General features: G+C 47.4%; 2 protein-coding genes across 2 annotated transcripts; both read right to left on the bottom strand.

Annotated features, from left to right (window-relative positions):
* Positions 1-5499: 5499 nt before the first annotated feature.
* On the bottom strand, positions 5500-18696 carry LOC130114613 (cholesterol side-chain cleavage enzyme, mitochondrial-like). The gene is made up of 17 exons (XM_056282476.1): positions 18371-18696; positions 17013-17119; positions 16771-16920; positions 14460-14663; positions 14153-14360; positions 13835-14035; positions 13481-13676; positions 11045-11083; positions 10430-10834; positions 10010-10165; positions 9713-9912; positions 9384-9587; positions 8625-8785; positions 8355-8521; positions 6261-6339; positions 5929-6120; positions 5500-5834 (listed from the first exon to the last, which is right to left on the bottom strand). Exons 1-17 carry the CDS (start codon positions 18522-18524, stop codon positions 5712-5714), a joined length of 2946 nt encoding a protein of 981 aa, XP_056138451.1. The 5' UTR covers positions 18525-18696; the 3' UTR covers positions 5500-5711.
* A 495-nt stretch (positions 18697-19191) lies between these two features.
* On the bottom strand, positions 19192-21546 carry LOC130114612 (photoreceptor-specific nuclear receptor-like). The gene is made up of 8 exons (XM_056282475.1): positions 21459-21546; positions 21163-21313; positions 20905-21008; positions 20518-20778; positions 20034-20221; positions 19633-19873; positions 19437-19542; positions 19192-19324 (listed from the first exon to the last, which is right to left on the bottom strand). The coding sequence occupies exons 1-8, from the start codon at positions 21544-21546 to the stop codon at positions 19192-19194; spliced, it is 1272 nt and encodes a 423-aa protein (XP_056138450.1).

Below are 21546 nucleotides of genomic sequence, written 5' to 3'. Positions count from 1 at the left end.
GAAGACGTTGATCAGAAAAAAAGAACAGCGTGCGACATTTTATTTTTTCCCCCAGACTTTGAGGAAAAGCTAAAATACGGTGTTTTGCATTCTGCCCAGCTGTTGAATAAGAGTGTGTTTGCCATCAGAAGGTTTTTCTCCCCCTCTCCCCCCCCTTTTTTTTTTTTCCTAAAGGACTTTCACAGGAGGACACGACTACATGCATGAACCAGTAGGGTTTATCCAAATCCTGCGTGACAGAAGACCTTGACAGGATATCCACGTATTGTCCTGCTGGATTTGAGAAGCTGGAGTCATGATTACACTGTACCCCAGCCTTGGACAACCCATTACCACAACATCAAGTGGCACGGCACAAAAGTCCCTGTTTAGACTCTTTATTTATTTATTGTCTCCGTTGGAGTCCGTTATGTTTCGTGCTTCAGGGAAACCCACAGATATCCCCATTAAACGGCTCAGACGGGAGCCTCGTGACAAATTGTCCCGACATTTAATACCAAGATTTCCTTTTTTAATCCTTTTAGGCACAGCGAGACTTTTCCATCTAGCCGGCGGAGAACACGCCGCCCGCAGGTGAACACGCAGAGCCGAGGGGGACATCTGGTGGCGGTGTTTCCACACGACCAAGCAAGCGCCACGTTTCCCCTCTCATTGGTGGCTTCGGTTTCAGCGCAGTAATGTGGAGCTGCTGCTTTTCGCCCTGTGCTCATGAACGTGTCCATTTCTGAGGAGAAGACCAGTGCAGTTTTACACAGACCGGACGTAGTCACGACAAAACAAACACACGCATTTGCAAGCTGAAGCGGATGAGAGCAACAGCATCGATCACAGCCGATCACGTTTGTACGATATGATTTATATGACGATACTGAGGATCAGCCTGCTTCATAATAACCCTTTAGCACACGTGGAGGTCTCGCCATCAGCAAAATGGACATTTTGAGTTGGGATTTGAGTTATTTTGGCCACGGGACAAGATTGCGACCAACCTCAGTTGATCTTTGTCTTTAACCATCCTCTCATCCTGGTCCAGTTCGGCCGGGGAGTACCACTGAGTTCTTGCTCGTAACCAAGTCTAAGATTTGATAGCTACCTTAAACCTTGTCCCCCCTAAAACCTGGACCCTAGTTCCTGAGACGTGCTCGTGTGCAGGTCAACGCGGGGGAAGTTTCAGGAGAAATCATCACAAGTCTTCAGATAAAATGCCTCGGCCCCATTTATCTGAAGACATCTCCCTTTAATCGAGCAGATCCCAGCAAACAAACAAAAACGTCCCCAGCACGTCCCCTAAAGGTCCTCTCCGAACGGACGGTAAATGGCATCGTGTAGGGTTTTCATTATGCCACGGGGACATTATTGCGAGACGTTCAAAGAATGTCCCACAGCATCCCCGTGATGTCCCGGGTACGTCTAGAAGACTTTCCCCTAATGTCCCTGTAATGTCCCCGGGACGTCACGGGAACGTCTCGCAATAACGTCCCTGTGTATGTCATGGGGACGTTATTGTGAGACGTTCCCGTGACGTCCCAGGGACGTCTAGAAGACTTTCCCCTAACGTCCCTGTAATGTCCTCAGGACATTCTTGCAGGACATCCCACAATAACGTCCCAATAACATCCCACAAAAAAAGTCCTCTAGACGTCCCCGTGACGTCTAGAGGACCTTTCCCCAACATCACTGTAATGGCCTTGGGACGTTATTGTGGGACGTCCCACAATAACGTCCCCGGGACGTCACGGAGAGGGCTAGAGATCTTTCCACTAATGTTCCTGTAATGTCCTCGGGACGTTACAGGGACGTCCCGTAATAACGTCCCCGTGGCGTAATGAAAATCCTACACAATGACATTTACTGGACCTTCGGAGAGGACCTTTAGGGGACGTGCTGGGGACGTTTTTGGTTTGCTGGGATCTCACCAGCAACAGGAAGTGGAGAAATACCGCTCAGACCTGTACAAGATGGCAGGAGACGGGGGCGTCCAGGTGGCGTGGCAGTCTATGCCGTTGCCTACCAACACGGGGGCTCGCCGGTTCGAATCCCCATGCTGCCTCCGGCTTGGTCGGGCGGGATGGGAAGCCAGATGTGGATATGTGTCCTGTTCGCTGCACTAGCGCCTCCTCTGGTCGGTCGGGGCGCCTGTTGGGTGGGGGGGGGGATAGCGTGATCCTTCCACGCGCTACGTCCCCCTGGTGAAACTCCTCACCGTCAGGTGAAAAGAAGCGGCTGGCGACTCCACATGTATCGGAGGAGGCATGTGGTAGTCTGCAGCCCTCCCCGGATCGGCAGAGGGGGTGGAGCAGCGACCGGGACGGCTCGGAAGAGTGGGGTAATTGGCCGGGTACAATTTAGGAGAAGAAAGAGGGGGTTTTCTCCCCAATTGTATCTGGCCAATTACCCCCAGCTGTCCCGATCGCTGCTCCACCCCCTCTCTGTCGATCCGGGGAGCGCCCCGACCAACCAGAGGAGGCACTAGCGCAGTGACCAGGACAAATACCCACATCCGACTACCCACCCGCAGACACGGCCAATTGTGTCTGTAAGGACGCCCGACCAAGCCGGAGGTAACACGGGGATTCGACCTGGCGATCCCCGTGTTGGTAGGCAACGGAATAGACCGCCACGCTACCCGGACGCCCACGGCAGGAGACATTTTGGCCTGAGGATGCAGGCCAATAATGTGACCCTGCAGGCAGAAAACAGCTCCGCCACGATATGTTGCTGCAACAGAAGCTTGCCCGAGATCTGCCGGATGACGGCGACGTCATGACCAGGGCTGAGGTCACCGACCGCGTATGTACAGCTCAAGCCCCGTGCAGACTACTGGTGCTGCTAGTCAGCCATTTTCATTCACACCCCTCTTGGACCAAATTCGTTATCTCAGCAGTAGCAGTGGAGCGGCTCACATGTCAGTAATCCAGCAGTTTTGCACGTGTGTGGAGAAATGTGGTAATTCAGCCAGAGTAGAGCGCTGCAAACTTGTCGACCCACCCCGCAGTTGTTGAACCCTTCATGGTGCAGGAGGTGTAGGTGTATTTCAGTGCGGGTGGAGGAAGCGACGTGCTAGGTGCTTCTCTGTGTGCTGGAGCTAATCCTTGCGGCTGCCTGTGCCGTGCTGTGATAAGGCGGCTCATTTAGGCCGTAGAACCCGATAAGCTTCGTGGGCAGTGCGTCCCTTATCTCCTGAAGGACAGTTTGTGACCCTCAGTGAAAGGACATCCCAAAAAAAGAAAAAAAAACCTTCTCTGTTGGCATCAAAGCGAAGATAACAGATTTAACTCCCTCCGAACAGGAACTCGATCCTGCGTCACGAGCTTGGATGATGCCCGGTTTGTTCCTCTGTTATTGTAATGGAAAAGGCCCCGGCTCTCATGGAAGTTAATGTTGTTCTAACTTGGGGGAAGTCTTTGAAACTCCTTGTAGACCTTCCCCTGAATAACAGCCACCCTGGAAAACCCCAGTTACTGTGTAGACGGGTGCAGACTGGGCTCCCGTAGCAGTGTTTTAATGCCATCAACAACAGCTATTGTGGCTACGTCTGTATAATCCCTATAAAAGACAGGGGTGAATCATTACCCAGATACATTAATTTGTGTAAACTTTGTCTGAAATTCCAGCTGGCCAGCAAGACGGCTAAATCTGCCTCATGCAGGGACAAGATCCAGCAGCTGCAGGATGAGCTGATCAGGGCTAATTGGAGGACAAGCTACCTCACATTAAACACGTGACTCCAACCATTCATGTCAACGTGCACTCACCATTATATAGTTTTCTCCTCGTATGCATCGTGCAGAAGAATGACACAGACGAAGAGCTGCCAGAGTTTCCAAACGCCCGCCGACAACTGCCGGCAGATCTGAAAAACTACCGAAGTCAGGTCGACAAGATGGCAAGTTTGGAGGACATTGTGACACAGCAGGAGAGGGGGCTTTAGTAAAGGGTGAGAGTGCAATCCAAATGTTGCAGGATGTCGAAGTCCTGCATCGCTACCTGTCATCGTGCCGTGTGCAGGTGAGACAGACGGAAGAAAGGAGTCCGCCCAGGTAGCAGAGAAGGCTCGTCTCAGGAAAGAGCTGGAGAAAGTGCACCAACAGCCTGAGCCCATCATCATATGCCGGAACAGGTCCTCTTAAATCCAGACACCCACAGCACAGACATCACAAAAGCCGTTTCTCAACCAGAGGGATACGGACATGTCGTAAGTAAATTCTTACCTACGGGCAGAGGAAGGCTCTGTACAGTAGACCTTCATATATGAACTTTCTGAGTGGGACATGAATATTTTTTTGCTGATTATAGAAAGAGTTGCTAATTAGTATTATTGTATGCAACGTACAGCTCAAGTCAGTTTTCACTTTTTTCTGGAAAATACACATAGCGGTAGCTGGGAAACTGGTATGTGTGCGATGCCCCTGTCAGTTACCAGAAACAAGACCAGAAATGGTCTTGCTGAGTCTGTGATGGGCTGGCGGCCCGTCCAGGGTGTCTCCCCGCCTGCCGCCCAATGACTGCTGGGATAGGCTCCAGCATCCCCCCGCAACCCTGAGTAAGACAAGCGGTTTGGATAATGGATGGATGGAGCTTGCTGAGTAAACTGGAGACGGCGGAGGTAAGGATAAAACACTGGCGGCTCAGGAGAAAAGAAATTAAATGCCCCAGCACAAACATCATGACAGGTCAATACAGTCCCTCATCTGTTACAGTCGTGCTGGTTAGTGTGCGTGCCTGCCTCAGCTGAAGGACACCTCTAGATTATGGGGAAGACAGAAACAGGAAATTATGACCAAACTGAGCGAGCACGAGCACGGCTTTGCCTGAACATCCAGCAGTAATCTTCCCCCGATCAGGAGGGGGCCGCTTTACGTTTGACATGACTGATAAATCAAGTGCATGTAGTGGCTCTCTTTATCGCCCCCCCCCTTTCTTTCTCCTGCAGAAGGCTGTGTGATAGTCCTGTATGACTGATGCAGAAACAGGCTGCGATACGCCTGTCTATTGAGCTGTGGCTCATCCACCGGGCTGCTGACCAGGCTGTTAAAACCGAAAACTATCGGTTATGTTTTATCAGATGTTAAATATTTTAGCCACTTTATTTTTGCCATTGTACGAAATACAATGAAATGTGTCTTCTGCATGTAACCCATCCTATTGTATAGGAGCAGTGGGCAGCTGCAGCACCCGGGGCCCAACTCCAGTTCTTCTTTCCATTGCCTTGCTCAGGGGCACAGACAGGAGTATTAACCCTAACATGCATGTCTTTTTGATGGTGGGAGGAAACCGGAGCACCCGGAGGAAACCCACACAGACACGGGGAGAACGTGCAGACTCGACACAGAAAGGACCTGGCATGGCCTGGGTTTCGAACCCAGGACCTTCTTGCTGTGAGGCAACAGTGCTGACCACTGGGCCACCGTGCCGCTAGGATGATCTTAGACTTGGGAAATTATTGCCAAAGAACCAGATTATTTTTTTTCATCACTTGTATTATTGATTTATCAGTAATTTACATTGACGGGTAATACATTCTGTATTTTAAGAAATTCTTTCTGTTTCAGTATGTGGTCTCGCTGTTACATATGCTCTAATCTCCAATACACTATGAAAAAACAGTGTTCGATTTCATAATTTGAAAAATGATAAATATAGAAATGCAATGCCCTGCAATTAATGAGGTAATTTGCTCTAGACCCACCATGTCCCTCTAAACTCTTCTGTCACTGATTGCCTTTAAGAGGCTTTAAGGTTAATATGATGGGCTTTTCAGGTAACAGAATGAGCTCGAAGACACTCTGCACTTCAGCCTGGCGCTGCTTCTCCACCCGGAAGTTCCCCAGCATCTGCAGTGGAAGAAGACAAAGCACAAACATGGTCAGGACACAGCGTAAATGAGCTCAAGATATGTTGGGACTCTTTATTCACTGCGTGTCTCACGTGGATGAGAAAGAGTTGCATCTCCGTCTCGGCTATTCTGCGTCCAAGACACTGGCGTGGGCCGAAGCCGAAGCCCAGGCTCTTGAAGTAGTGGCTCTCGGTCCTCAGCCAGCGAGAGGGCTGGTACTGCTCCGGTCGCGCGAACAGCCGGGGGTCTCTGCCCATTGCATAAAGCCCTAGTTGGACCAGAGTCTGACCACACACACACACACACAAAGAGAGTGGTACTCAACACCGTGTTCAATTAACATGCCTTCTCTACAACAATTGTACAACACCCCTCAAATCACAAAAACAGAAATAGCCTTAAATGTGTGCTTATTGTCTCTTACCCCAGATGGTATGTGGTAGTTCTGAATGATTATGTCTTCAGTTGTGTACCTCTGCAAACTCACTGCAACAGGATGTAGTCTAAAAGATCAAGAAGACTTTTTTCACAGACTCAACTCAAAATGTCAGCAGATCTTACTGTTGCAGAAAGCACGACTGGAAAGGCCATCGTTGCCAGTGTTTGTGGGGAAAAGTCAAGTTATTTCTTGTACACCAATGCAACGTACACTACCGTTCAAAAGTTTGGGATCACCCAAACAATTTTGTGTTTTCCATGAAAAGTCACACTTATTCACCACCATATGTTGTGAAATGAATAGAAAATAGAGTCAAGACATTGACAAGGTTAGAAATAATGATTTGTATTTGAAATAAGATTTTTTTTACATCAAACTTTGCTTTCGTCAAAGAATCCTCCATTTGCAGCAATTACAGCATTGCAGACCTTTGGCATTCTAGCTGTTAATTTGTTGAGGTAATCTGGAGAAATTGCACCCCACGCTTCCAGAAGCAGCTCCCACAAGTTGGATTGGTTGGATGGGCACTTCTTGCGTACCATACGGTCAAGCTGCTCCCACAACAGCTCAATGGGGTTCAGATCTGGTGACTGCGCTGGCCACTCCATTACCGATAGAATACCAGCTGCCTGCTTCTGCTCTAAATAGTTCTTGCACAATTTGGAGGTGTGTTTAGGGTCATTGTCCTGTTGTAGGATGAAATTGGCTCCAATCAAGCGCTGTCCACTGGGTATGGCATGGCGTTGCAAAATGGAGTGATAGCCTTCCTTATTCAGAATCCCTTTTACCCTGTACAAATCTCCCACCTTACCAGCACCAAAGCAACCCCAGACCATCACATTACCTCCACCATGCTTAACAGATGGCATCAGGCATTCTTCCAGCATCTTTTCATTTGTTCTGCGTCTCACAAACGTTCTTCTTTGTGATCCAAACACCTCAAACTTGGATTCATCCGTCCACAACACTTTTTTCCAGTCTTCCTCTGTCCAATGTCTGTGTTCTTTTGCCTATCTTAATCTTTTTCTTTTATTGGTCAGTCTCAGATATGGCTTTTTCTTTGCCACTCTGCCCTGAAGCCCAGAATCCCGCAGCCGCCTCTTCACTGTAGATGTTGACACTGGTGTTTTGCGGGTACTATTTAATGAAGATGCCAGTTGGGGACCTGTGAGGCGTCTGTTTCTCAAACTAGAGACTCTAATGTACTTATCTTCTTGCTCAGTTGTGCAACGCGGCCTCCCACTTCTTTTTCTACTCTGGTTAGAGCCTGTTTGTGCTGTCCTCTGAAGGGAGTAGGACACACCGGTGTAGGAAATCTTCAATTTCTTAGCAATTTCTCGCATGGAATAGCCTTCATTTCTAAGAACAGGAATAGACTGTCGAGTTTCAGATGAAAGTTCTCTTTTTCTGGCCATTTTGAGCGTTTAATTGACCCCACAAATGTGATGCTCCAGAAACTCAATCTGCTCAAAGGAAGGTCAGTTTTGTAGCTTCTGTAACGAGCTAAACTGTTTTCGGATGTGTGAACATGATTGCACAAGGGTTTTCTAATCATCAATTAGCCTTCTGAGCCAATGAGCAAACACATTGTACCATTAGAACACTGGAGTGATAGTTGCTTGAAATGGGCCTCTATACACCTATGTAGATATTGCACCAAAAACCAGACATTTGCAGCTAGAATAGTCATTTACCACATTAGCAATGTATAGAGTGTATTTCTTTAAAGTTAAGACTAGTTTAAAGTTATCTTCATTGAACAGTACAGTGCTTTTCCTTCAAAAATATGGACATTTCAATGTGATCCCAAACTTTTGAACGGTAGTGTACATTTCTAATCAAAACATCAGAATGAGGCAATCGGTATGGACAAGAGTTTGACCATATACTTATGTCTTCAAACATGGTGGAGAAGTGGCATTTTGAGGCTAGTCTGGCCTTTCCTCGTGAAGTACTGATCAAACTCCGCTCGCACAGTGTGGAAGTGGAATGGGTGACATTGAGGATTTAAATCCCATTAGCTATCTCTCCATCTGTCCAACCTCATTCGCGCCTCGCCTCCTGTGCTGCAGCTCTCACCTTAGCGTTTCCTTCAGGGCTCCTTTGACCAGCGGCACCCGCTTCAGCACCTCCAGCATGTCTCCCTGGGCTTCGGCCCTGGCAGCAACCACCTCCGCCCTTAGCTCCTCCTGGAGGCTTGGGTGTCTGGCCAGCTCGTACAACGTCCACAGCAAAGTTATAGAGGTCTGAAATACACATTGTACTTAGAGCCAGTCACGATGGCATCCATTTTAAGGTTTTGGCATGTTTCAACCGACTGTCCCCAGTCGGTTGTTTGTGTTTTTGTACCGTGTCGACACCTCCTGCCATCAGCTCGGTGACGCTGGCCTTTATGTCTTCGATGGACAGCTTGTTTAGCATGAGCAGGCTCGCCAGGACCCCGGGGTATTTTGTCGGGGAGCCTCCCTCCTGATGTAGCTTCTTGTATATGTTCTGGATGCAGCGGTCCGCTTATCAGCCACAGGATTGTGTAAGAGACAAAACCACATCACACACAACGGTAGTAACGTGTGACACTCAAATGACCATGCTAATGATTTTTTGTTTTTTGGAGATACTTTATGATCCTCTTGTGGAAATTACACTCTGGATGTAACCCATCCTAGCTGTGTAGCTAGGAGCAGTGGGCAGCACCCGGGGCCAACACTAGTTGGTCTTGCCACGCCTCGGTCAAGGGCACAGACAGGAGTATTAACCCTTTCATGCATGTTTTTTTTTATGGTGGGGGAAACCGGAGCACCCGGAGAAAACCCACCGCAGACACGGGGAGAACATGCAAACCCCACACAGAGGATGACCTGGGATGACCCCCGAGGTTGGACAAGCCTGGGGTTCAAACCTAGGACCTTCTTGCTGTGAGGCAACAGCACTAACCACTGTGCCACCGTGCCGCTTATCTCTATTATGCATTCTGCTGATTCATCATGAAACCTGACTGAGGGATTTAATGGCGTGCTACACCCCTACAACATATTACTTGAGGAAATCTAGTTGGAGTCATGCTACAACATGGTGCTGTCAATCGCTCTCTGACCAGTGAAGTCCTACCTTGATTAAATATGCCATCCCAAGCCTCCACATGGTCTCGCCACACTTTAGCCCCGATCCGCCTCAGCAGGCCCGGGGGGATGTACAGCATGGGTGAGGTGGTCTTGAACATGAGGGTGATGCAGTCAATGAAATGCTGAGCCTCGGGGTCAATGGAGTCCAGCATCAATCCCAGACGCTCGCCGTACAGCACTGAGCTCACCGCTTCACGGAAATGTGCACAAACAAGACACAGAGCATGAGACACGTCAGCAACAAAACACCTTTGGCAGCCCAAAATATGGACAGATGAGTTGACAGTTGGGATTAAAAAAAAAAGCCATTCTTACATTCCAGTGCATATTTAAAGAGTTCATGCGAGAAGTCAGCGGTCCACTTGTTTTGGCCACTTCTTTCGATTTTTTGATAAACTCTGGCCACAAAATCCTGTCCAACTTCGTCCAGCAGAGGCACAAAGTTGCCCTGCACCTTCGGGGAGATCACCTCCTTGTTGAGAATCACCCTGTTGTTCCTCCAGTCTTCTCCATCCCTGTTGGAAGATTTGGTGGTTGATATAGGAGACTGGGTAGGCTTTACTGCTATTGGAATAACACCTAAAGGTTGATTAGGTTACTTGTATAACGTACTTGAGTAAAACTCCATATTTTCGGTTCCTGTAGTCCCTGTATGATGTCCATGGTTCTACTCGTAGCCTTTTGGGATGATAACCCTCTGCTTTGAACAGGAGGGCTGCGTCCTCTGGATTGATGATATTGACACTCTCATAATAACCTATTTTCTCCCTGTTGCACAGAGAGAGAGAACATCTCATTTAAAAAACACAATTTTCAGCAAATCATGCCTGCATTTATCTTAAACTAGAGAACATAAGACACGTTGCCTCCCTCAAACCACATCATTCACATAATAGTTGTATAGTCTACAGTAAGTTCTTTTTTTGAAGTTACTGACTTGATTTACTTAACATGGCACCATTTGAAATATCTGCAAATACACCTATTGCAACCCTAACCGCCAGCCGATGCAAACTGCCCCGTCTTCCGTACCTGTAAATGGGCCCAAACGTGTTGAAGTTGTGCACCATGATGCGGTGAAGGTTTCTGAAGCCGTCCAGCTTCCAGAAATTGTAAAGGTTGGCCACCCCGTTCTTCCACCGGCCTGGAATCTCGTCGAAAGGTCTCACGGCAGCGCGGCTCTCTGGGCCCACCTGTCTGACCACCGGTAAACTGCTGCTATGGCGCACACCGTGCACCACCAGGCCCTCCGTCCACGACAAGCACAGCATCCCAGGGCTGCACCACAAACCCCACCTGGCCATCCTACCAACTAATGCTCGCTCCCTCTGGTTTCCCCGCGGCAGCTGCTCTCTCAGGGACGTCTGGCCCGGTTGGGGGGGGGGGCTGCTCGAACAGTCAGCCCCCCTCACGGCCCTGAACATGCCTCTGACCAACCTAGTGCAATAAAGCAGCGAAACTTTTGGATTTTACAGAAAAGGAAAAAAAAATCCATATTCCAGTTTGCACCATGCCAAATTGCGGTAAATGTGGCGGTAAAAAGTGGTCTTAATGTCGTCCTAAGTTGCTTTAATCATTTCAAAAACAATAACTGCTGTGGCTCGGAGACCTTCAGAAGGTTTGCCGTCTTTGAAAACGAGCTCTTGCCTTGATTTATGGATGAGGACAAGGCCATGGCTGGAGGAGCTGCATACGTCATCCACCAGACGTAATTTAGGCAAAAACTGAAACGATAAAACCCACCAGTTGTGTAAAAAAAAAAAAAAACACTAAATACCAATTAATAAATTGAAATGACTCCATTTTCATTAACAAAAACCCAACAACACCCAAGATTTAGCTACTGATTTAAATTAATGCTATTTTAATGTGACTTAACTCTTATCGCGTCTGTTGCTCTGGTAAACAATAAACGCTGCTCATCCATGCGGATATCTTCTGTGCACCATCTAAACCCAACATCATGACGACAATTAAATGGGCCGACGTCTGCAGAGGAAAGATCAACTGTCGGACAACATGGCCAAGGGTGAATGAGCCGTACTGAAGAGTTTTCGGGATTCCAGCCACGGCGGTTTTGCAGACTCCTGAGGAAAGAAAGGTGTGAGCAGGTTTCTCTGCATCTGGCAGGTTGGAGATGTCCGTCAGAAGGCAACATAAAGGCCGATACAGCACAGGCAGTGTTGCGACTGATCGCCAAGTGATGCGAGAAAAGAAAGTGAGGAAGGCAGAAAGGCGACTGGCCAGGAGAGAGAGGCGTTGGACTCGGTAAGGGATGACAACTGCAGAAAACTGAGTCAAGAGCTTATTGGCAGTTTTTTTATGTGGCCTAAGCACATTGATGCCTCGTGCACTGCGTTTACTTCTTCTTGGTGCAGGTGCAGGCAGGAAATATCAGACGAGCAGCAAGAATAGAGTCCGCTCAATTGCCTCCACTAGTTTTTGTAGTAGAGTTGGTAGCCGATGGGGTACTACGGTATGGGTAAGGAGTAAATGAAGGGATGTAAAAGATAAGCAGGTTGAGACTTTAAGGATCCTTGAGAGACTCCACAGGATTGTCTTGAACCGGAAATATGAAATGGTCAACACCAGTACGGATTCAGATAATTTAATGTTGTTGCAGCGAGGAAACTTAAGGAACATGCGCTCAACAAAGCTGCAGCGGAGCCAAGAAGGACCTGTTTTGAGTGTTGTGGGCTGAACACAATCCTGATTCAACTCCAAAAGAAAGGCCCCACGCACAAGCAAATACCAGTAAATAACATTACAGCAAATTAAAAAAAGGTGTTTACAGTGTGACAAAAACGTTTTCAATATATTAGCGAAATGATTTAAAGGGAAACAACCGTGCTTTTCAACACTATATGTGTGTTTATATGGATAATACATCAGTAGCAGCCACAGTACTAAGCACTCTTCTGTGCGTCTCTGAAATGCCAGTGAAACTGTGCAGACAAGTGTCCATCAGTGCTGTTACTGTCCAACAACCCATGGATATGAAAACTACATTCATACTTCCTGGTTTGCCCCCTTCTTTCAGGGGGCTACACCACATAAGAAAATGCTAATAACGCGACATACAGCTGTCGTAGTGAATGCCACCGAAGACGGCGGTTCACGGAATGTCCACCAGTTTCTGCAGAGTTTCGTCGGCGTTTCAAAGCCGCATGGAAAACTCAACGGAGTGTTATGCCCACAATATACAAATGGGTGACAAATGAAAGGAAAAACCAACATAACGTGTGTGAGTAAGATGTTGGGCCACCACGAGCCTCCAAAACAGCTTCAGTGCTCCTTGTCATAGACTCTAACTGAACTCTACTGGAGGGACAGACACCGTTCTTCCAAAAGATATTCCCTCATTTGGTGTTTTGATGATGATGGTGGTGGAGAGTGCTAACACGTCGGTCAAAATCTCCCATAGGTGTCAATTGGGTTTAGATGTGGTGACTGCGAAGGTGACAGCAAACGATTTACCTCATTGTCATACTCGCCAAACCATTCAGTGACCCCTCGTGCCCTGTGGAGGGGGGCATTGTCATCCTGGAAGAGACCACTCCCATCAGGATAGACATGTCTCATCATAGGAGAAAGGTGATCACTCAGAATAAGTTTGTAGCGATTTGCTGTTATCCTTCCTCTAATGGGACAAGTGGACCCAAACCATGCCAGGAAAATGTCCCTCAGAGCATAACAGAGCCCCCGAACCCCATCACTGTAGGAGTCAAGTATTCAGGTTTTCCCCTTAATTTGTCACCTGTCTGTATATAAAGAGATAATGTTGAAAATTGTGATTGTTTCCCTTTAAAGGTTTCTCAATATTATAAGGAAATCAAAATCAACAAGATCTACTTTCATAGTTTCCTAAGATGCAACCATTTTCTACCCAGATTTCAACGTGTAGCCTTGAAGGAAATCGACACCGTAATAATTTGTGCTCGTTGTTTTCTTGTGATACATTTTCATGTATTTAGAAAACTGTGAGCACGTTAAAAACAACTTGCTAATAGCAGGTATATGTCCAAACAAAGATTCAATGAATATCAAAATATTTGCAAAGGCCACAGAAGATACTTGAGCAACTATTTCCTGATTAGTTTTATGAGTTCTTCCAACTTCATGGCAGTTTTCAGATCTCCCTGTACTTTCAGTCTCCCACCGGTGTAGGCAGCAAATGGTCGTAGGCTGCCCTCAAACATGGCCAGCAGGTCGCTGTCACTCATGCTCAGTGTAACATCTGGTTGTCTGCAAGGGGATCCTGCACCTGCTGCACCACTGCCTATAGTAAAGCACAAAGGAAAACACACATCTTACATTTCTATAACAACACTTCCAGTGTTAATCCCAGTATCATTACACACATTTAGCACATGTTGCAGTAAATTCATATATCGAAGTGAAGTCTCTGCTATACTGTTTTGGTCAATAAACCATCACCTTGGCTCAGGTCCACAAAGTAGCTCTCAAGCTGTCCATCCCCCGAGCTGATGTGGAATTGGAAGCAAGCCCTAACCTGGCTGACCAGGCTTTCAGACAGCAGCAGCCTGACCACCCCGAGTAGCTCTTCAACCGAGCCGGGCGAAGCCACGACAGCCTGAGGTGCACCGCCGAGTTCATCTGTGAAGGTTACACTGTCTTCTATAGGGCACACAATACACTGATAAGTTATACTGCAGGGGATACATTACTGAGTACATCATATTCAGTATGTAATATTAAATTTCAGTGTAAGGGATGTTGAATATTGTTCAATACCTGTCTGATGCTGTGAAGGCCCACTGTGACTCAAAAAGTGCATAGCAAGTTGCTGAATGGGACCAGTGAGGCCTTCCAATCCCGGCATAATAGGAGGCACAATTACAGGTCCTGTGGAGCTGTCCGGGGCTTTGAGGAGAGAGCCCACTGCAAGCTCTACCCTGTCCACCTCCAGTCCCCATGGCCGGGTCAATTCATTGATATCCATCTACAGAGAAAATAAAAAGAAATATTGGTTTGAATTGAAGTCTACAGCCGTAAAAATGTGTTGAGACATAGAAATAATAAAACTGCCGTTTTGTCGCACCCCCAGATACTCTCCCAGTTTAACCCGTTCAGTTTGGATTTCCTTGACAGTCTTCTTGGCCAGGCTGTGGGTCATGGTGTTCTGTGCTGTTAGCCTGGTTGATGCATTGAGGTCCTGGACTGACAGTACTGACATGGCTGGGTTCCAGATCCTGAACTGGATGTCTGCTCCCACTGACAACACACCACCATCCCGTGTAGTCACCTAGCATGGGAGTACATCAGTGAATGGAAAGACTAGTATATACATTTATCCATCCATCCATTATTCGAACCGCTTATCCTGCTCTCAGAGTTGCGGGGATGCTGGAGCCTATCCCAGCAATCATTGGGCGGCAGGCAGGGAGACACACTGGACAGGCCGCCAGGCCATCACACAGGGCTGACATACACACACACACTCATACCTAGGGACAATTTAGTATGTCTGATTCACCTGACCTACATGTCTTTGGACTGTGGGAGGAAACCGGAGCACCCGGAGGAAACCCACACAGACACGGGGAACATGCAAACTCCACACAAAGGACGACCCAGGACAACCCCCAAGGTTGGACTACCCCGGGACTCGAACCCAGGACCTTTTTGCTGTGAGGCGACCGTGCTAACTACTGCGCTACTGTGCCGCCCTATATATACATCTAGGCTTTCTGAATATTAGCAGCCTAAGCTTTATAACAATCAGAAACTACAAGGCCCTTGGCACCTGTTTAACAAACCAAGCTGTCTGACTACACATATGACTGACTGGTTTTGTTAATGTGGAGACATCCAATGTCCTAAAGCAAGTACTGCTCAAGTATAATATTTAGTTTTAAGAATTACCAGTGTCAACTGAGTCCTTTCATGTGAATCAGGAATTGAGTCTGGAATTACTACTACTATTGGAACCATGTCATAATTAAGTTATGCTAATTTGCCATTTTATTGATAGCGACAGTGAAATGCCTCCAACTCGACAGTGGATGCAAGAGGAAAGGGCTAATGTTTCTTAAAAGCCTATTTAGTGAGATATCTAGCATCTTAAATCCCGGATGTTAACTTATCCAGTTTGAAGATTTGCATTTATAAATGAGAAATATGGGAACAAAGACTCAACAGCCTCTTTTTTACCAATTCACAGGTTAGATCTTGATACTCAAAACAGGCATAGGGTGTTGAGCTGTCATATATTTTAAGGTCAACGATGAACTAAATAATCGCTTGCTGGGATTTGTGATTTCTTTTTTCAATAAACCCACAATAATGTGAATCTGAAAATCTTAAGTTAGCTGAAACAATGTGTGATTCGATGTGCTACTGTGCCTACTCCCATAAGGTACTTCCTGTGAGTTTAAAATGGACTGTGCATCAAGACTGCCACCTTAAAGGTAGAGTGAGTAAGATTTTCCTAAAAATTGAATGTATAGACTCATACAAAAATAATCCCCCTCAATCATCACTGATGACCCACAAGACGTGTGTGATGGTGTCTGTAGCTACAGAGACCCCGTCCTCTGTGTGTATTTTCTTATTTTGCTGTGTACGGGATGTGTCTGGAAGTTGACCTTTGGGTAGCAGGACTCTGTAAAAACGTAGCAACCAGGTGCCAGGCCAAGATTGTAATCATGCATCCAAGAGGAAGCTACGACAATGGTGGCCACGGCGCCGAAAAGACGCAAATACAGCAAGGCGAAACGCCAAGCGGACAAAACTCGTTCCAAAACGAGAGTGAGTCTGGGGTTGGCTTTCACCCGCTGGCAAGCACCGAAGGAAAGGATGGGAACGAAGAGCGACACGGTGTTGGCCTGCATGCTGGGATGTGTTCTAGCAACTGCGGTCAGGGGGCACGCACTTCTGGTGATGTCGAGCCAGGGAGGAGGGGCCAAATTTGAATGTTGTGTTTACAAACCGCAACCGACAAATCCTACTCGTTCTACCTTTAAGGACAAAGTAAAATAGCACACTCACTTCTTTAATATGCTCTGAACATTAGAATAGATCTAGTGATGGGTTAATTTCCTGAGTTAATATTGAAAGACTTTTCAAACATATATCTAAGGGACACAATTTCCATCATAAATTGGATCAAGTTTCTTATCTGTGGTAGCTGTCACTAATGTAAAGACAGGACAACACAAGTTCAGTTTGGGTCAGAAAAGCTTTGCACGCCGAGCACTAAATGTGCTTTTCTCCCAACAATGACAGACTTTTCTTTCTCCTGACCTATTCCATTATCTGATGTTTTTACTGTTTGAACACTATACAGGACTTTTTGCCTTAACAACAGGTTATAGTGGTAAGAAGGTTGACTTGTATGAATACTGGTGTACCTGACAGGGAGGGATGTTGAAAGCGCGGGTGCGTAGGTCTACTCTCTGCCACTGGTCTATCAGTGGCAGCACGAGGACCACCCCCGGGCCCTTGGGTGGACATACTCGGCCCAGACGAAACACAACTATCCTCTGGTAGTTAGGAACCACCTAGAGAAAAGATCAGTCAGAGTTTGTGATGGCTAGTCTAATAGGTCAGTGAAGACTGTGTGGGATTGAAAAAGAGAGTCATGCCGGCTTACTTTGAGCACAAACCATCCTGATATGGGAAAGGTTATGAAGGTGCAGATGTAGACCAGGAAGATGACAATTATGTTGCAGATCCAAGACGGCCATCCTTGAGAGGAATCTACATGAAAGTGCAAAGATTAGCAATACAGTTATGCATCATCCCAAAAAAAAATAAAAAATGTAGGTACCGAAGACACTGAAGAAGTTCAGTGTTTCCCCATGGATCCAGAAAAGCTTTTACTCTGGTGCCATTGACACCATCCTGGCAGGGTGCCTCACCACCTGGTATGGAAACTGAACCTCTCAAGACCAAAATGCCCTGCAGAGAGTGGTACAGTCGGCTGAGCGTACCACAGGGACAACACTCACCCCCTACAGGATTTATACACCAGGTGGCGCTAAACTAGGGCTAAAACGATGGATCCCCATCATCCAAACAGCAGACTGTTTCAGCTGCTGCGGTCGTCTGCAGTCACAAGGCCAACACAGAGAGAGACTAAAGAGTTCCTTTCCCCAGACCATGAAGTACTTAACACCAAATAACAACAATAATATAAATAACGTATACTACGAAATGTAAGCACTGGCAAGCACTGACACTTTGTCAGACTATCCCCTTTCCTCCATACAGATTTTGCACGTACTGGTGTTGTCCACTTCTTGTTGCACAATTTTGGAGTTTGCCCAAAAAAAAGAGAAGCATTTCACCGCTCATTGTACTTGTACATGAAGTATGTGACGAATAAACCTTTTAAGGTATGTTAATATAGTAGCCTAGTTAACTTTCTGACATCTTAACATTACTGTTATTAAATCCATGGTTCATGGTGAACAAAGAGAAAGAAAGAAAGCCACTTTATGTTGTCATTTTCTCATTGTACAGGCTAGACTGAAATGTGTCTTCTGCATTTAACCCATCCTATCGTATAGGAGCAGTGGGCAGCTGCAGCGCCCAGGGGACCAACTCCAGTTCTTTTTCCCGTTGCCTTGCTCAGGGGCACGGGCAGGAGTAGTAACCCTAGCATGCGTGTCTTTTTGATGGTGGGGGGGAAACCCACGCAGACACGGGGAGAACATGTAAACTCCACACAGAAAGGACCTGGGACGGCCTGGGGGTTCGAACCCACGACATTCTTGCTGCGAGGCAACCGTGCTAACCACTGTGCTGCCCAATAATACATTTAAAATGTTACTCCTCCAAAATTAATCTAGATGAGTCTAGAGATGAACGTCATAGAAGCATGATGCTTCTGGGCTGGTTTGACCATTAAGTCTCGCCTAACTGGGTGAATCCTGTCCAGGGAACCGAGCTCTGCTATAACTCTGGGTGTCAAGAAATAAAGCCCTCACTGAGTTTAACACGACCTACCGGTGAAGTCGTTCTCACAGACTTTAGGAATGTAGTCAAACGAGTGCCCTTTGTGGTACTGGGGATGTGCAAAACTCTCTGTACCCACAAACTGCCCGACTGAGCCACTTTGTTGAAGGGGCTGATACTCGTGGCTGGACGACTTCCCGAACATCGTTATGTGAAATCGGATCTGTTTCCAAACGGCGGCGTCATGGTTTTAGTGCCTCTTCCCGATATTCTCACAGGTTTTCAGCGAAGGCCGGGAAGCCAAAGGTGAAGTAAAAGCGCGACGGCTGCGCGTCAAAACACCTCGGCACAGCCAGCTGTTTACTAACGCTACTTCCGCTTTCTCTTCTTCGCTCTCAGCGCTTGCGCTGGCGGTGGGCAGATGAGCACTATTGCCACCCAGCGTAATTCCTGTGTAACTGCATGCGGCTGCGATCGTTAAAAACGGGAGCACGCCTTCTAAAAATAAAGACGCTGGACAATTAACACTCAAAAGTAAGACGTCAGACAAGCAGATATTTATTGATTCAGTGCAGATAAACTCAGTGGTCAAAAATACACGTTAACCTTTAAACATTTTAAACAATATGCCGCTTCGCCTCCAAGCAAAATATATATCCAATTTAGTTGTAGCAGCGTTTGCTGGCAAAATTCTAACATTTAGAAAAAAAAATGTGCTTATAATTGAAACGTTGCATTGATTTTCTTCACGTGTAACTAAAGCCAAGGGGCGGTGGCTTTCATTAGTTTGCATTTGTGAATGTTCAGTGTTTCAGCCACATAAACTTGCATGGCATGAGAGAACGCTTTGTTTTGCTTTTCTGGATGCTTTCTCAGCCTTTAAACATATCACACAAAAGCTTCTCCATGGGCGTGTTGCCAATGGTCCTGTGAAAGAATAGCTGCTCTATCCTCTCAGAGCTCACAAAGTGGAGGGATGGCAGCAACAGTAACAGTCTTCCAAACCTTAACAGGCAAGAGCAAAGATCAGTGACGCTCGTTTAAATTCATGCGTTAAAGAAAGCGAACAGTTTCAAACAGAAAAAGAAAAAGTGACAGGCGGATGAATAGGGCTTACCTGGAACTCTGGCTGGAGTATATCGAATGGATGTGCTGACCCAGCAACACCTGCGACTGGTCCTGCAGGTTCTCCACCTGCTCCGGGTCTTTGAGACCTCGTGTTTCTGCACCGAAAGGTCAAACAGCCTACGTCAGTTGCGACGGAGACTCTCCGATAAACACCCAAATTTGTATCAGGAGAAAGAATATCTAACCTGGCTTGAACAGCACAACTGCCTTTAGGCAGGCAAATTCGGTGGGGTCGACAGCCAGGGCCTTGAAGCGATTAAAGACCTCTTCTAAAGTGCGCAGGTCAGCTGTGTGGAGACTGAGTTTGGACTGCTGTGATGGGGAGAGGTCTGGCAGAGAAAGAAGAGGACAGTTGTCCAGGGGCAGGGACCACTGGATGGCACAGAGGAGAAACATCTCACTCCACGCTTCCTCTAACAGGATGACCTGTAAACAACACAATTGCATTCATAAGTGTAACTCTGCAACGCCCCGCTACTCACACATTCCTCATACGGCCAAGCTGATAGAGGTGTGGTGGGGGCAAAACTTTGTAAAAAAAAATTATGATGGGAATCCATGGCTGCACTGTGATGAGTCTTACTACCTGGTCGCGGAATGGCAGGTGAGAGAAAACTGGCAGATTCTTCGCCCACTTGACCGACATAAACAGGAGGCGGGCTGATGTCTCGTGCGCACTCTCGGCAGAGCTGGAGGTGTATGGGGACACGTGGCAGTCAGAGGGAGTCTTCTCCCTCTCTGGCTCGTTGGTCATCACATCGATGTTCTCCTCCACTGCAAACAACAGAAGAAGAGAGGTACGTAAAAGCTGCCTGCTACTTTCAATGCCAGGTGGCTCAGATTCCACATATCCACACAACGCAACAACTAAACATCCCTCCAAACACCTTCCCATGTTATGCTTTGTGAAAAACCGCGGTCGTCTTAGCTGGCCAAAAACAAAGCACAATGGGAACTTGGGACATCACTTCACCAGAGTCAGACTACAGATCTGATGGGATGGATAATTCAACCACATCTGCATGTATGCCCTGATCCACCTTCAGTTGTTATCCCACAAATGATCTCACCGTCCTCGGGTTCGAGTTTGGCGCAGGTCTCCGCGGTCAGCAGGCTGACCATGAGGCGGTGGTTGTTCTTCGGGCTGCGGCAGGACTCGGCGGGGTCAGAAGCCGCGACAGAGGAGCTGACCAGTGGCCTGCTGACGACCGGGTGGGTGGCGGAAGTGGCGGGCTCCCACGTGGTAGCCAGGTGCTCCTTTTCGGTGTCCATGTTGATGGAGTCGAGACTGACCTGTGCCGTGCTCCGAGGCTGGCGTTCGTTCTGCACGGCTTTTGCCAGATAAGAGGTATATAATTTGTCAGGTGGACTCTGCAGCATTTACCGTAGGAGCGATGGAGCGTCAAACCTATGCATCGCATGTTGTCTATGTGCACATTTAGGAATTTTCAACTCACCGTCCTTGTTCATACCAGCTTGGAGGCACCTTTTCAGTCGACAGGCTTGGCACTGGTTGCGATGAGCCTTGTCAACAGGGCACATGCCGGTTCCGGCCTGACACCTGTCACGTTTGAAATAAGCCATGTTTAGACAGAGAACCTAATGCAAAGCTACAGGACAACCCCCCCCCCGCCCCCGGCCTGAATAATACCCCACCTCTACCAGCTACTGAGTATAAAGGTGTGTCTCTAAGACCCCTCTGCAATCCGCCTCACCTGTAGATGAGTCTCCGCCTCACGCTGCGTTTGAAGAAGCCACTGCAGCCGTTGCAGGCGTAGATGCCGTAGTGTTTACCGCTGCTGGAGTCGGCGCACACTTTACAAAGCAGGCTTTGGCCAAGCGCCTTCGCAGAACTTTGAGTTGTCTCTTTAAGAAAAGAGAGCACATTTGACCCTTCAGATATCTCACCATTCATCTCGCGGTTCAATCTAGCTGGACCTCTGTGCTTCGATTCCATTGCCAACATTGTGAATATGGGGGTTTTTTTTTTTTTTGTAATCGCCTTGCTCACCTGCCTGAACTCCATCCGTGGCGTGTTGATGCGGGCTCTTCGAATTGTCAGAGGGCACCGCGTGGATTCTGGCCGTCTGGTCCTCCAT

This window comes from Lampris incognitus, chromosome 6, assembly GCF_029633865.1.
Source record: "Lampris incognitus isolate fLamInc1 chromosome 6, fLamInc1.hap2, whole genome shotgun sequence".
Classification (NCBI taxonomy): domain Eukaryota; kingdom Metazoa; phylum Chordata; class Actinopteri; order Lampriformes; family Lampridae; genus Lampris; species Lampris incognitus.
The sequence above is the reverse complement of the archived record's forward strand: the minus strand, read 5'-3'. Positions and strand labels throughout refer to the sequence as shown.